This window comes from Heterodontus francisci, chromosome 8 (assembly GCF_036365525.1).
Source record: "Heterodontus francisci isolate sHetFra1 chromosome 8, sHetFra1.hap1, whole genome shotgun sequence".
Taxonomy (NCBI): Eukaryota; Metazoa; Chordata; class Chondrichthyes; order Heterodontiformes; family Heterodontidae; genus Heterodontus; species Heterodontus francisci.
Window position 1 is genome coordinate 72154895 of NC_090378.1, and position 16470 is coordinate 72171364.

Genomic DNA, 16470 nt, shown 5'->3' on the forward strand with positions numbered 1-16470 from the left:
ATTATTTTGCACATATAATAGATGACCATAGAAAAATAATCTAGCCACAAAAGTAAATGTCAGTATTGAAGATGGTAAAGAGCGAGTATCTTGTACCGTATCTAAATGTTATAAATGGGAGATGTCTGCATGTTTACTGATGTCTCTAAGCCACTCAAAATATGTCGCTCACTTCAGTGCACAACCACTCATATTGTCCTATTTCTCTCCTCTGGTCTGCCCCGGCTATCTTTAAGGATGAGCAGTGCCCTGAGCTTCTCTCAATATTGTGCTGAAACCAGCCAGTTCTAGATGCACAAGACTTACTGATCTTTCTTCTTCCTAACCACTGCACCGTGAATTGGTGCTTTGATGGTTTCAATTGACTAATTTAACGCTCATGCTTTCCTGTCAAGAGCAATTTTAATGCACTCCCAAAATGCGCTCACAATTTAGATAATTTACAGTAGTTGTTATAAACAAATAACACAAGAAATTTTTGGAGAAGAGAGAGTTTTGGCCCAACAAGCCCATCTCGTTTTGAGTTATCATCTCACTGTCTGACCTTCTCTCTCAATCCCTTCTCTTTTCAGAAACAAATCTAATTATATCTTGATCAATCTTTTCCTGTAACTTATTTCAAAATTCTACTACCCTCAGAGTGAAAATGTTCTGCATAACTTCCTGTGTTACTTCTAATTTCCTATTTTATTTTTAAATTCTGCACCCTGGTATTCAAACCCATCAGCACTGAATAACCTGTCCAGATTAATCATCAATATAATCTTAGACATTTGTTTTAAGGAGGAAACATAGGAATTACTAAAGTCTAAATAAAATGGTTCACCTCACCTTGGCACACAACCCAGGCCTCACTGTCACATTTCTCTCCACTGGTCCTCAACTCAAAGAAATTATACTCTTCAAAACTCAGGAGACCATTGCCATCTAAATCGATGACTTCAAAGATGTCTGACAGAGCAGTCCTATTAAAATGAAAAGACAGTCAGAATGAACAGGTTGTATCAGAATACAGAAGAGGTATAAGCTACCAGAAATGATATAAAAATGGAAAATGCTGGGAAAAATGTACTATCAGATGACATATTTTTAAAAATATATTGCTTTTACCCCTTGACCCCGGTTAGTCAGAAGAAATAGAATGTCACACAGATGTGTTATCTGCAAAAGGCTGAGAGAATGATAGTGTCATGTCTGGAGCAAGTAAGAACACCAGGGGCTGGATTTTAAAAGCACAGGCCACATGTCGTGGAGCCGCCGCGATTGCAAACGTGGCCACGGTGCCCACCCCCACCCACCCCCCCCCCCCCCCCACCCCACCTCCCCCAAATGATGCAGAGGGGTTGGGCTGAACAACGCGTAAACAGCATCGGCTGACGACTGATCAGGTGCTGGCGCCATATTTAAATGGCAGCCAGCCCTGCGTTACTTAGAAAGGTGAATTCTAATAATTTTGTCTGCTGCTGCACTCTGCCAAATCCAGAGAAACATCTTGACAACAATATCCCTGCAACTTCGAAAGATGTCAGAGGCGCAATCCAGGGTGGTCCCAAGGTCCAGTGATGCCTCCCTGCTCAGTCTCTTCCAGGCTGTGCGGGCAAGGCGGGAGGTCCTTTTCCCCAGCGATGGCAAGAAGAGACCCTCCCGCCTGACCAAGCAAGCCTGGATGGGGATTGCAGAGGAGGTAAGCTGCTGTGGAGTCACCCACCATGACTGGGTCCAGTGCTGCAAGAGGATGAACGATCTCATTCACTCAACCAAGGTAAGTGGCACTTTTTTTGGGGCCCTATCTGACTCTGGTTTGCCTACACAAAGTGGCACATGGCTGCCACTGCCATGTCAAATACAGGGAAGCCGGGTGGGGAAGACGGATGCCACATGTGTCTGCATGTGTGAAAGAGTCAATCCTTCATTTGCACCCTAGAGCATGGCACCTTCGTGACAGGCCAAGTTCATCTGACAGACTGACTGTCACCCACCTTTTGTTGTACCACCCCTGTTGTGCAGAGCGCCATGTAGTTGTATGTCAATGTTTAACATCTGCATCCTTGCTCTTCCAGGCAAAGAGTGGGCACAATGCGAGGGCGTCCTCCAGGACTGGATGAGGGGTGCCGGACCTCCGTCCACTGACCCAGACTGAGGAGGAGGCCCTAGAACTACGCGGCGATCATGGAGGACGTTCAATTTCAGAAGTGGAGCTTGGCTTCCAAGGGTGAACATTAATCTCTTTGACAATTGCAATGATTATTCCAAACATTTCCTTTGTCGACACAATGCTATCATATTAGTGATATATACACCAGTGAACCTAAAACTGTGCTCGTCACATTGTATCTTGCAGGGCGACGCTCCAAGGTGGCATCGGAGGCCCTGGAGAGTGCCGACACCTCTGAGGAAGAGACGCACTCAGAGGAAGCAACGTCCCATGACACTCCTGCACCTTCCACCAGCGAAGAAACACTCGCCTCAGTGGGAATGCATTCCGCTTTAGAGTCTGGGTCACAAGCTGGTGAGAAAATTACACACGCGCCCGAGAAGCTGGCTGAGGTTGAGACAGCCAAGGCCTCTGACAGTCGGTGGACTGTGGGGTGGCCAGGCCCATGCTGAGCCCGAGGTTGATGATGACCCTCTGGTGTCGACAGTACAGGGCATCCTGGAGTTGCAGGGAGAGGTAAAGCAACATCTGGCGCAGAAGCCACAGGCCACATGCAGCCATGAGCGGAAGATGAGGAAGTCCATCCAGGCCATGACAGCTGCCATGTCTCGGGCAAATGAGCACATGGCTTCCTCCATGGAGAGGATTGCGACCCTCATGGAGAGCCACATCCCCCAGATGTGCGCTTACTTGCAAACCATCACCTCGGCCACGAGCTGGATGCAGCAGTGGCTAAGCGAGAGTGGGACCACGTGCCTGGACACTGTCTCTGCTCCTGGTCCTTCTCAGGTGAGCAGCGAGGTTCACACGGGCCTTGAGAGGGAGGAGGAGAGCCATCCGTCCATATGTGGGGTCTCCCCTCAGGACAATTCCAATGTGGACACTGGCTCCTCCGCCCCTCCGCCGGTGAATCCAGCTCCAGCAGCCACGATGTCAGAGGAGAGCCCTGCACAGAAGGCTCTCAGGCAGCCAGGGCCCTCCAGGCCTCGTTCGCCCAGAGGATGACCACCCAAGTCATCCAAAGTCAAAGAGCAAAAGAGGGCGGCACAGTGGTGCAGTGGCTAGCACCGCAGCCTCAAAGCTCCAGCAACCCGGGTTCGGTTCTGGGTACTGCCTGTGTGGAGTTTGGAAGTTCTCCTGTGACCGCGTGGGTTTCCTCTGGGTGCTCCGGTTTCCTCCCACATGCCAAAGACTTGCAGGTTGATAGGTAAATTGGCCACTGTAAAAAATTGCCCCTCGTGGAGGTAGGTGGTAGGAGAATTGAGGGAAGGTGGGGATGTGAGAGGAGAAAATGGGATTAATATAGGATTAGTATAAATGGGTGGTTGATGGTCGGCACGGACTCAGCGGGCCAAAGGGCCTGTTTCGGTGCTGTATCTCTCTATGACTCTATGATCCTGATCAGCAGCCATCCTCCAGTCAAGTTGCTAGTACACAGGTTGCACAGCAAAAGAGCACCCGCAAGCAGCTAGAAAAGACACCATGACACATATGGGTTATCACGGGTGCAGCATATATGTTCTGTTAACTTCTCATTAAATGTGTTTATCTAACAGGTGTCTCCTTTTTACTGTGTTAATGACGCATGCCAGCACGTGCCGACTATGTCTCCTCCAATTACATCATTGCCCTGGAGCAATGCCAATGTATAGAAAAACATGCCAGTATGCATGCTAGACGCATGGGTGCAGTCACATGGGCAATGGCTCAGTCATCTGATGCCAGTAATAGTGGTGACACAGATGTCACAGATGCAAGAGACTGCCTACTGGATGCAGCATGGTGATGTGGGGAGCATATTCTGCTCCTCACAAGTAGTGGAAGCGCTCAGCAATAAGGCGTTGTCGTGCATCCCTTGCTCTTTGCTTGCCCTGTCTGCGATGCCTCGATGATCTCCGACCTCCCATGTGCGTATGCTGCTGCACCTCCTCTATGTCCTCATCGGGCAGGCATGTCTCTTGCTCGTGTCTCTACTTTTCCTGCAAGGCCTCCTCTCCTCTGTATTGCAAAGTTTTGCAGAGCACAGCACATAGCAACGACGTGCACTACCCTTTCTGGTGAGCACTGCAGGGCCCCATCTGACCTGTGTAGGCAGTGGAAGCACATCTTGAGCATGCCAATGGCCTACTTGATGGTAGCTTATGTCGAGCCCTGGCAGGCGTTGTATCTCTCCTCTGCATCACTGGCGGGGCTTCTCAATGGCGTCAGGAGCCATGTCTACAAGGGGTTGCCTATGTCCCCAAGAAGCCACCCCTAAATCTGAGGCGTTGCAGTGAAGAGCACTGGCACCTGGGACTGGCGCAGGATGAGTCATGGCAGTTGCCTGGAAAGCGGTCACACACTTGCATGAAGCATTTCCTGTGGTCACAGACTAGCTGCATGTTGAGTGAGTAGAAGCCTTTCCTATTCAGGAATGCAGCTGGTTGTCCGACTGGAGCCTTGATGGCCACGTGCGTGCAGTCAGTGAACCCGTGCACCTGTGTGACTCCAGTGATGCCCCCAAATCCGATGGCCCTTTGGGACTGACCCTCAAGATGATTCAGGTGAACAAGTTGCTCCCTGAACAGCCTGGGCAGATCTGGCCTCCTGCAGACATAGTCACCAGCACTCCTGTACAAGGTACCTGCCTCCCTGATGCAGTTGTGTACTGCTGACTGTGAAACGCACACAGGTCGCCGATGGGTCCCTGGAATGATGTGGAGGGGCCGAAGTAAGAGCCGGGTTGACGTTGAAGGCCACAGGCATTTGGTGGGGGGGGGGGGGTGGGTCCTGCAGATCTCATCAGCTGCAACTCATCATTCAGCAGGCCACAGAGATGCGTCACCACCTCTCTGGACATCCGCAGCCACCTCTGACACTGGTGATTCAACATGTGCAGGTATGCCATGCGGGGCCTGTAGAGCCGCTGTCTTCTCAGTAGTCAAAAGCGCGTTGGTGGCTGCTGCTGCTCCCTTCCATGAGCTTCCACGTGGGCTGTGCCTGTCTATTGGTTCAGCCTCCGGCGGATATGGCTCCTCACAGCACTTGGATCATGAGAGACAGGATAGACCAGCCCCATCTGAACACTGCATGTGAACTCAATGCCTTCAGTGGATCAATGGCACCTATCAGGGCAGAGAGTGATGTACATTGGTGCTTCAGCTGCGTTCCATCATCACCTATATGACATGGTATGACATCGCCCATACTAGCTTTGCATAAATGTGGGGCAGCACGAGCACGGTCATGTTACTGACATTGCAAGGATTTTTGGACCATTTTTGGCCCATACCCCACACAGAAGGGATTATGGAGTGCTATTTCTCCCCCCTCCCCCAAACAGCATTAGCTGATTGCAGGGTCAGACCCTTTCACCACCACACCCCCCTGCCAAATGCTAGCATGCACAGAGTGACCCCCTTGCGGCAGAAGGGCACAGGGTCCCTCCCTTCTTTCATGCAGAGTTATGTCCCGGTCATTGCATACCCCACCCACCTCACTTCTCACATGCAGAGCTATGTCCCAATCATCGGAGACCCCCACCCACCTTTGCCTGCTCCAAGGTCTGACACTTCGTTGCCATCAGCTTTTCACAAACATGAATGTGAAGGCACGTGAGTGCCGCACGTCCGAATGAAGATTGAATCCTGCTGCCCGAATTGCTATGGCCTGCAAATTAATGCATGGCAAGTAGCCATTTACATATTTTAATGCGGGTCCCATCACTGAGCGGTGGGGTGGGGGGGGGGGGGGTGGCTGCCACGAGGCCTCGCTGCCGGCGCCCAGATCGGTACAGGGCCTGCCAGCATCGGGGTCAGTGTCAGGCCTCCTCCAATTCCATCTTCACTCCCACCCCTCGCCACCGTTTCCGGCGTCGGAGACCCTTTAAAATCCAGCCCCAGGCATTATTATTACAGAATTACCCACTGAATAGAATGTATATACACAAATGCACATTAAACTACACTTCTTTCCTGCCTTTTAAAAAATATCAGGCTATTAGTTACCTCTTTGTGAAAGCAGTTGGTACATATTAACACTTGTGCTCATCCTGCTATTCTCCCAACTTTATTCTTGGGCAACTCCTGACTTGTCCTTCTGAGTACTATAAATGGGCTTCTCCAGCATGACTATGGTATTCCGATGAGGTTTTACACCAAAGGTGTTAACTCACTTTTCTTCCACGTGCTGAGTGGCCTGCTGAGTGGCACATTTCCAGTTCTTTCTGATATCTAGCATTGGCAATATTTCAACCTACCACAAATCAAATCTATTTTAAAATATGTATTTTAAATTTCTGCCTTTAAAAAAAACTCACCTGAATTCCTTGGTGAGGGCTAGATTGCCTTCTTCCCTGTAGACCAGCCTGGCCTCGCGTGTCACTGATTTCCTTCTTTTCCTTAATCTGCAGCCAGTAGTGAAAGGGAGGACGTGATAAACTCCAGAACGAAGCTCTCCCTTCCACCCAAATTTCTGTTGTATGAAAGTTAACAGATATTAAAATATTTTATTCACTCTTCTGGATATTATTGTGATCCAATGTTGAATAATTCACTTGACTTTATTGAGCAAGTTTTTTTTTTAAACACAAAAATTTGGTACCAGGTAGCACAAAGTGTTCTTACACCCATGGGACCTGAATTCAAATTCAGCCTAGTTTGATGGGATGAATGCATTTTCTCCTAAGCCTAATGTAAAGTTCCGAACAGATGTGAATTTGATCTCAATTCAGTTCAGAATCCAAATCAACAAAAATATAAAATTCAGCACTCATGGGAATTTCATTGGGAAAGTTGGCTGGTGTGTGACATTTGAAAATGGCCTTCAAGGTTGGGCTAAGGCAAATCTTTGGTGCAGTATAAAGAAAGCTACCAACTGCTTAATCTGGGAATTCATACCCAAGAAAATGCAAGCCTCATCTCCCTTCATGCTGTTTATTGAGAAGTTTGTGTCACAGCCCTTCCTCCCTGAAATCATGTTCCCTTCTGCCACAAATCCCTCTCACAGCTTCATCCTAGAGCTTGCACCAAGACTCGATGAAGCCATTATATTGAACACCTAGGAGTTCTGAACTTGGACATAGTATGGGATGAGTAAGAGTACGAAGGTGAGCAGGAGCAGGAACCTACTGATTGAATGGCCACATAGCTGCCAATTACACCTCTGCTTTGGGGAATACAGCAGTTGGAGCAGAATAGTCAGCTGTGCAATGCTGTAGCTATTCAGGAGATGAAATGCTGGCCAAGTTTTCCAATGTATTAATCACTTGTTTGATACATGTGTGGGAAGCACAATTTCTGATGCTGCAGTCAATCCTTATGCTATCCTGCTAGAAGTCAAAGGCAGAAAAATTGAGGTGATTGGTGACCTTGATCACTTCTATGGTATAGTTGGCTACAGGTGTCCTTGAAGCAGATGGCACATCTCTGCAACTGGCTTCCTATTGACACAGTCAACTCCTTCATTCTTTGAAACATAGATGTGATAAGCCGGCAGATATGGTTGGTGGCCTAACAGTGGTAGCAGAAAATCAGCCATTAGAGGTAGCTTATATCTCTGGCATGTCTTCTATCATCCTGTACTATTTCACTTACGTGTATAGTATTTAACATATTTCAGAACCAACCCCCATCTTCCTTGCTGAATAACATGGCACAATGTAGCTTGCAGTTAAGATGACCCGCCACTCCCAAGTTCATATAAAAATTTGTATCAAAACAGCTTCTTTTATATGTGACTTTTTCTTCATTTGTTCCTGTTCTAATTAAGTCTTCACAATGCATGAAGTACGGTCAGAGAAGACTTCACTATTTTAGGCTAGCTTAAGCATTATTTAATGTTATAATAAAATAGAAATTGTGTCAGAAAACAAATGCCCAACAAGTTATTTAATGTACTGTTAAACTTCATATGGAAAAAAGGTTAAAAACCTCTGCCCTTTAAGAGTCTCCTTTAAGCCCAGTCCACATAAACTCAAAACAAAAAGTGCAGACAATAACAAAAGAAAATTGAGATATCGTGCCTGCAATGTATTCAAATAAGCACAGAAAAAATAAATTAACTGGATCAGGTTTACAAATCTGTGAATATAATGGAAATGGAAAATTCCATATACTTTAGCAGGTGTGACCCTAAATATGATTATAAAATCTTTTGTGACATTGTATTGTCGGTCAAGAATGATTATATAAATTTGATATTATGGAGAATTAAATGAAAGATTCTTGAAATCTCAGGTGGACGTATTATGCCAAAACTAACTGTATTACTGTCTTCTCTTTTGTTATCTCTTGCCCCACCCCCACTTTATTTGCTTAAAATCTTTTACATTTCTAATATTTCTCAGTTCTGAAGGGTCACTGACCTGAAACGTTAACTCTGCTTCTCTTTCCACAAATGCTGCCTGACCTGCTGAGTATTTCCAGCATTTCTTATTTTTATTTCAGATTTCCAGCATCTGCAGCATTTTGCTTTTATTATATAACTGTATTACTTGTTTAGTGCAACATGGCATATGCCATATAATACAACAGTAGAAGTTTTTTTTTTAAAACATGAAGTGCTGGAAATCCAGAGCCGATTGATCAGCATCTGAACGAGAATAGTGGATTACATTATTTGGAAGGATATTTCATCAGTACACTCTCCCAAATGATGATTGGCCTGATGTGCAATTCCGGTATTTTCTGTTCTTATTTCAAGTGCTAGTGCAAAGCTGCTTTGTCTCCAAATATTTTGTAAATTTACAGGTCTTTGAATTAGGGTGTTGTCTTGAAGGTGCTTCCATTATTAATATTTTTTGAGGACTCGTGTTTAAAAGATTGTGAAAATTGGCTCATTTGAAAGACTGAGGTGATGCCTGGATTTTTTTTCACGGGTTACTGGAAGGACGCTTTGGATTTAAAAAAAATACTTACTAGAAGAGACAATGAAGTGCTAAAATAAACTTAAGGAGCCTTGCTGTCCATTGGAGTTGTTTACAGAGAAGTCACATGTCTAGGTTTATGGTTGTCAGGAGTTATGGCTTTTTGATTTGGCATGGACTGTTTGAATGGTCAGTTGGTGTGTAGCCTGCTTAAAGAGAAACCACCCAACTCATCCTTTTCCACCTGTTTTGGAAAATCTTCTGAGAATCCAGTGTGATCGCTGAAACCACTGATACAGTAATTCTCCTGAAAAGCCTGAAAGCCTACTCCTCGACAACTCCTGAACAGAACTGCTCCAGAAAGATCCCAGTGACAGCATTCTATGTGTACACGGACGCCAGACCAAAGGCCATCTGGAATATTCCATATCTTATCCTTTTTCTTCAAGAATTGACAATAACTTGGCCAGTTTTTTCAGTTTTCTTTATTTCTTTTTCCTTTATAGGTGTGTGCGTGTGTGTTGTTATTTTAGAAGGGTATATATTTATGCTTTCATATTTCAAACTGTGCATTAATAAGCTTTGCATTTTGTTGAATAAATCTTGTTTTATAATAAATCAATAATCAAGATTGGACTTGGCTTTTGCAACATCCACCCCACCCATGATCAAATGACCCGTCAATAGTCACTCAGCCAGTTCGAGACGATGATAACAAGAAATGCTGGAACCACTCAGCAGGTCTGGCAGCATCTGTGAAAAGAGAAGCAGAGTTAACGTTTCGGGTCAGTGACCCTTCTTCGGAACTGACAAATATTAGAAAAGTCACAGGTTATAAGCAAGTGAGGTGGGGGTGGGACAAGAGATAACAAAGGAGGTCTAGATTGGACCAGGCCACATAGCTGACCAAATGGTCACGGAGCAAAGGCAAACAATATGTTAATGGTGTGTTGAAAGACAAAGCATTAGTACAGATTAGGTGTTAATATACTGAATATTGAACAGCAGCAAGTGCAAACCTGAAAAAAACAGTGGGTAAGCAAACTGAACAGACTTTGCTGCCAGACCTGCTGAGTGGTTCCAGCATTTCTTGTTTTTATTTCAGATTTCCAGCATCCGCAGTATTTTGCTTTCAGTTCCAGAGGATGCCTAGGAAACTATGACTCAACAAAGAAAGAGAAAATTGTCGGAAAGAGGAGGGAAAGAAGTGCCAGTTGAAGAGCAGCTTCCTTGTTGATTTTGGTCTCATGCGTGTTAACGCGTGTCATATGTGCAGATACTGAAAAATGAATTTGGAGTCACATGCACACTAGTTACTGACCCTTGATCGCTCCACAAGTCAATTCATCAGTCCAGACCATGGACTGGTCAACAAAACCACATTTGGAGACTTTATTTCTGTGTTAGCAATTCAGACAGCCATAGAGTCATTTACAGCATAGAAGGAGGCGATTCGGCCCATTAAGTCCATGCCAGCTATCCACAGAGCAATCTGGTCAATCCCACTCAGCCGCTCAAACCCTGTAGTCCTGCAAGTATATTTCCTTCAAGTGCCCATCGAATTTCCTTTTGAAACCATTGATTGTCTATGCTTCCACCACCCTCGTGAGCAGAGAATTCTGGGTCATTATCACTCACTGCTTAAAAAAGTTCTTCCTCACATTCCCCCTGCATCTCTTGCCCAAAACTTTAAATCTGTGTCCCTTAGTCCTTGTACCATCAGTTAATGGGTAGAATTTTTTCTTGTCTACCTTATCTAAGTCTGTCATAATCTTGTACACCTCTTATCAAATCTCCCTTCAATCTCCTTTGCTCCAGGGAGAACAACTCCAGCTTTTCCAACCTAACCTTGTAACTAAAATCCCCATCCCTGAAACCATTCTGGTAAATCTCCTCTGCAACCTCTCAAGAATCCTCACATCCTTCCTAAAGCGTGGTGACCAGAACTGGATGCAATATTCTAGTTGGGGCCTAACCAGAGTTTTATAAAGGTTCAGCATTGCTTCCCTCCTTTTGTACACTATGGCTCTATTTATGGAGCCCAATATCCCATTTGCCTTGCTAACCACTCTCAATATGTCCTGACACCTTCAAAGATTGATGCACATGCACTCCCAGATCCCTCTGCATCTGCAAACTCTTTAGAACTGTGTCATTGCCTACATTGCCTCACCCTATCCTTCTGCCAAAATGCATCACCTCACACCTGTCTATATTAAATTCTATCTGCTACTTGTCTGTCCATTCTGCTAGCCTATTGCAGGAGGTTCATTGCATCCTCACTGTTTGCCACACCTCCAAGTTTGGTATCATCAGCAAATTTTGAAATTCTGACCTCCTTTTCCCGTAATTCTGTGGCACACACAACTTCCAGAGCTTCAGAATCACCAGCGTTCCTCAAAACATATAATGCAGTATCCACATTCAGCCAGGACGATAATTTTTCTGAGCATGTGGAACAAAATGCAAAGTTACTATCACTGTAGGACTGTTCCATGCAAATCAAAAAAAGCATATTTTAGAAAAAAGTTTTTTTTTTCTTCTTGTGAAATTCTGTGTTGCAAGTATGTCACATTACAACTGTTAAACTGATAAAGATGTATAGGGTTGGGGAGAAGTTGTTCAGAATTCAAATAATCCAGGATTACAGCATGTTGAATAAAACATCTAAAAATGAATAAGGTGTTCGAAATGGTTGGGGAATCATTTAAACATACTTTACGGGGGAATTATGAGACAAAATTAGTCTGCTTCCATTTCACATCATAAATAGTCTGTCTGAAATTCCGCAGCCATATCAGGCTAAATTCATAAAAAAGTGATGAAACTACAGAACACACATTTCTCATATTGTGAATGATTGAATTGGGTGATTGATGTGCTGCCATTAAAAAGATTTGTGAGGCTGCACCTGTCAAACAGAAGGGAACTTCCCTAGGATTAGTAAAATATGTATTAAAAACTCTACATTTTTAAAGGTAACAAAATGTATTGCTCTGCACTGTTTTATGCTTTTAAATAATACATATACATTAATTTCATGCATTTTCCATTTAGAACAGTAAAATGCAAAAAACAGATAAAATATATTATCAGTGTAACATTGTGGGGGCACTGAAGCTGTGGTTACAATTTTTAAAAAATAGTTACAAGTTTATAATTTTGTTTCCTTTTCAGAGGGGCTGACATTCTACAAGAGATCGGCACCCTTTCCCTCTCACTTAAATGGTCATTCTTCAAGTCTGAGCCCAGGAATATGTGTCAGCAGCTGTTTGACTAAATGGGGCTTCACAACCTGGTCTGATTTGCTCTGTATACGAGGTATAGAAAAATCATAAACATGTTTATGAATATAATTATAATTTTGCTACACCTAAATGGTAAAAGTATTTTTATCCTTATGTTCACATAGGTTCACTTTCCTTTAGAAGTCATTGGAAAGTAATCAGAAGCATAAATCAAGCTGATATTTTCTCTTGCTGACATCAGGAAAAGATAAAAGAGATAAAGGAACACAGTCATTGCTAAGACAGAGGAAAATGGCCTGTTTGAAGTATGAACACAGCTGTAACATATGGGGCTGAATTTTATAAGCCCGTTGGTGGCCTGTCCGCACAGGCCGCATGCCAAAGAGCCGTCGCAATTCCAAGCTAACTTATCTAAGTCTGTCATAATCTTGTAAATCTTTATCAAATCTCCCCTCAATCTGCTAATCTGTTCTTGTTTAGCGGTTTCAAGCTGATTTTCATCTTTTACGGTTTTCACCTCTTCTCTGACTGCCCTCTTACTGCTGTGGTGCTGAAGGAACCTTTTTTTTTACTGCTATGCTTAATCTTAGCTGCTGCCTTTTTCTGATCTCTCTTTACCCTTGAGCGCCTTTAAAATGTGTTTCTTCATTTATTTATCCAATCCGTGAACCCCTTCCTCTTTCTCCCTGTTGGGTTTGCACAGTCTATGTTTCCAGTTTATCTTACTTTTAATTTGCTTGTATTCCATTTGCTTTCTACAGAAATCTTCGCTTTCATTGAATTTCATCCTTTTGAAGGTGGGGGAAGGGGCAGTGATGGCTTCCCGCCTGCAAGTGACAGGTAGCCATTTAAGTCAATTAAAAGGTCTCTTAAGGCCATTTTCCTGACGCCAGCTGGAATTTTCCAGTTGGCATGTGGGTCCCCCACTGAGGCCGTAACCCAGCCGCTGAATGGAGGTGACCTCCTGCGGTAGCAGACCAGGGTCCAGTGCTCCATCATTAAAGTTAAGACCCCCACAGTCGTGATAATCAGAGGGCCACAGCTACAGCTGCAGGCCACCCTGTGGAGGGGCAGCTGTGGCCACTTCTTATTTTAACATTCTGAAGATTCTTCGGAGGGCGCCTCCGTCTTGAGGTGCCCTCTCTTTCTCCTACCTACATCGGCAACACCCATCTCAGATGTGGGACTGCTGATCTTTCAGTGCTGGAGGGCCTCCAGCCTTGGGAGCCTGACCGCCATCCTTAATTGGACTGTAAAAACGCTATCTGGCCACTAACTGGCCTTCCTCTTGAAAATGCATCAGACTATGACACGGTGCAGGATCAGGACCTGGAAATGCATCGGGTCCCAACCCAAAATTGAAAATTCAGCCCATTGAGTCAAGAAGCAGGCATGCACTACATATACCATCTCTGACTCTAAACCATTTATGCTTTCTCTCAGATTGACTGAAGTCTCCCATTGGAATAACTTTCTGCTTCTCACTTACCTTTCCTATCTCTATATGGAGCAAATTGCCCTCCTTCTCACGCTGACCCATGTGGTCTATAGCAAACCGCTGGCATTAGCTTGTATTGTTTTCTGTATTAAAGACATCTAGCTACAGTAGTTAAGATGTTGCAGAATATTTGACAGACTATACCTTCCGTTTGACTGAGGTTTAACGGTCTGATGGTGAGAAAAACATTTGTTGTTTGATGTAATTCCAGTCTGTACCGATGACTGACAATTCCACCATCATCCTCCAGGAAAAAGCATCCCTTTGACCAAGCATGTTGCCAGTTCTAGAAGGGAAAGAGCATATATATGGAACAACGTTGCAGAACTTGTTTATCTATTAAAGCTCTTTCAGCAGCACAGAGAGACAGAAAACTGACATTTTACATTTGGATATATCAAGGTATAACAGAGGGTAATCTTGGAAATGTTAGTCATCAGTAGGATCAGTTTTTGGGGCATTGGAAAATCTTGAAAATTTCTACACTTAGCATGTATAGTGTGATCTGCTGCCCAAGTTCTGCAATTTTACATAAAACATCTCTGAGGCAGTGAAAATGCCAACTTTTCAGCAGATATGTGTGATTTTTGTTTCAAACTCACTAATGCAACAAATCAATTGCCCTAGCATTCAAAGCTTATACTCAACTTTGTCGATTGTAAACTTGCAAGTACTTGACACTGTTAAGTGCAACATATGGACAAGTAGTGACAAAATAAGTTGATTTAAGGCATTAATATTTTTTGTGGGAATTGAGACCCTGCTCTTCTTTTAAAAATATATATAATTTCCTATCCTGTTTCAGTTTATGTGCCATTGAAGGTCATCTTCCTTACGCCTGCCAACAACACTGAAATTTTCCACTAAGGTGTATGTCTGGCCTCTACTCAAAATGCTGGCAGCATGACTGACATTGGGAATTCCATCTGTGGGGATTAAAACAGATATGAACCCAAATGCCAGCAATCTGTGAAACAGTGTATTGGTGATCTGAGATACTAACATTAAATCTGACAGAGGCACAGTTTTTAGACCAAAGCATTTTTTTCCCTAATATTTCCTGTCAATATGATCTTTTACAATTCAAAATATCTGCTCACATTAACAAAATACACATTCAGTTTTTTAAAACAGTTATGCAGTTAGAATGCACAGGCAGTGCAAGTCTAACTTCCCAGCAGGATGCCAGAGCATATGCCATGTTAAACTCCAGAAAGCTTGTTATGGAAGGATAATGCTAGAGCCTATATTTACTCAGTTTCACATTTATTGTGCAGACTAAAAGGATTACAAACATGTAGCTCCTCATCAAACCTTCTATTAGTCTCAGTGAGTGCCTGCTTATAAGTGCTCAGCTAAGACCCCATTTAACCATTCACCTGCATATAATCAAACCATTGATACACAATTAACAGATTCCCTTCTTTTTTTTACAATACAACTTGGATTAAAATGCTCAAACAACATTTTAAAATAAATTCCACATTGAGTACAAAATAATACATTATGAGGCGCCCCTCCTCTAGCACCCCTAACAATTCCTTTGTACTAGCATTTCTTTTTGTGAAACAATTGGATAGCTGATGACTTGCATCTACCCATTTAAGTCTGGAGATTTCCTTTCTCTCCATCATTTGTTTCAATCCAGCAAGGTCAATACATAGTCTTTTCTCACTCACACTTTTTGTAGAATGTACATTGTCCCACAAAGAATGATTATCCACATAACATTCAATGGGTACCTTATCTTCAGTATGTCCCTTGTTCAGAATTTCACCCAAAATATTTGACAAATAGAACCCCATATCCACTGCCTCCACAACACCCAGTGTTTCCGCAGCTTAAGTGCTTTTAACTACCCGTTATATTTTCTTAGCCTCTCAAGCTAAAGGACAACATTTCCCATTTTCACCCATCAGAAATATTATGAAGCCATCTGCACTTGAATACCCATCAGCAAGATTAGCATGTGAAGCATCACTAAAAATTATTAACTTCATGTTCTTTGGGTCACCTAAAGATGGGTACTTCAGTACACACTTCTCCAGATTTAGTTTTTTCAACATTTTATTTGCCCTTAAAACATTCTCAACTTTTGGATGTTTCATCATCGTGCTTAACTCCAGCACATCAAAACTAACATCAGGCCTAGTCTGAGAACACAACCAGTTTAATTGACCAACCAAGCTTCGCAATTGCTCAGTCTCTACTTTAAATAGATCATCATTTTTCTGTGATGACCTAACACGATTAACCGGGATGGAAGTAACACTCTCTAAATAGGATTGTTGATTCAAACTTATTCCAGATTTAGTCTGCTTAATATCTAAATCAATATATTTAAAGGCTCCACTAGCCAGACTCCCAATCTTAAATTCTGCCCCAATCTTGTAAATAACATATTTCTCAAAATCCACAGTATCACCCCATAAGAAATCATCAACGTGCATCATGAAGATGTCTGAAAGTTTCCCTTTATGATACCAATAAAACATCGCAGGATCTGCTTTTAGTTGAACACAACCAATTTTCAACAGAACATATCTCACCGAGAAATACCACACCCTGGAAGTATCATTAGGGCCATAGAAGCATTTGTTCAGTTTCCATAATTTTCCTTCTGTATCCACTGCCTCTTTAGGTGGTTTCAGATACACTTCTCTTCGAAAAGTTTCGCCTTGCAGAAATGCGGCTTTTATGTCAATGGATTCAAATTCCCATGAAT

At 43.4% G+C, this 16470-nt stretch overlaps 1 protein-coding gene across 3 annotated transcripts in view; it reads right to left on the reverse strand.

Annotated features, from left to right (window-relative positions):
* The window catches only part of efcab7 (EF-hand calcium binding domain 7), a 131614-nt gene that overhangs the window by 62145 nt on the left and 52999 nt on the right, over positions 1-16470 (reverse strand). For all 3 annotated transcript variants that reach the window (XM_068037323.1, XM_068037324.1, XM_068037322.1), the window contains 4 exons: positions 13890-14031; positions 11335-11444; positions 6453-6607; positions 832-965 (listed from right to left, as the gene is read on the reverse strand). In XM_068037323.1, the coding sequence (XP_067893424.1) occupies positions 832-965; positions 6453-6607; positions 11335-11444; positions 13890-14031 (541 nt within the window). The remainder of the gene's footprint in view (positions 1-831; positions 966-6452; positions 6608-11334; positions 11445-13889; positions 14032-16470) is intronic.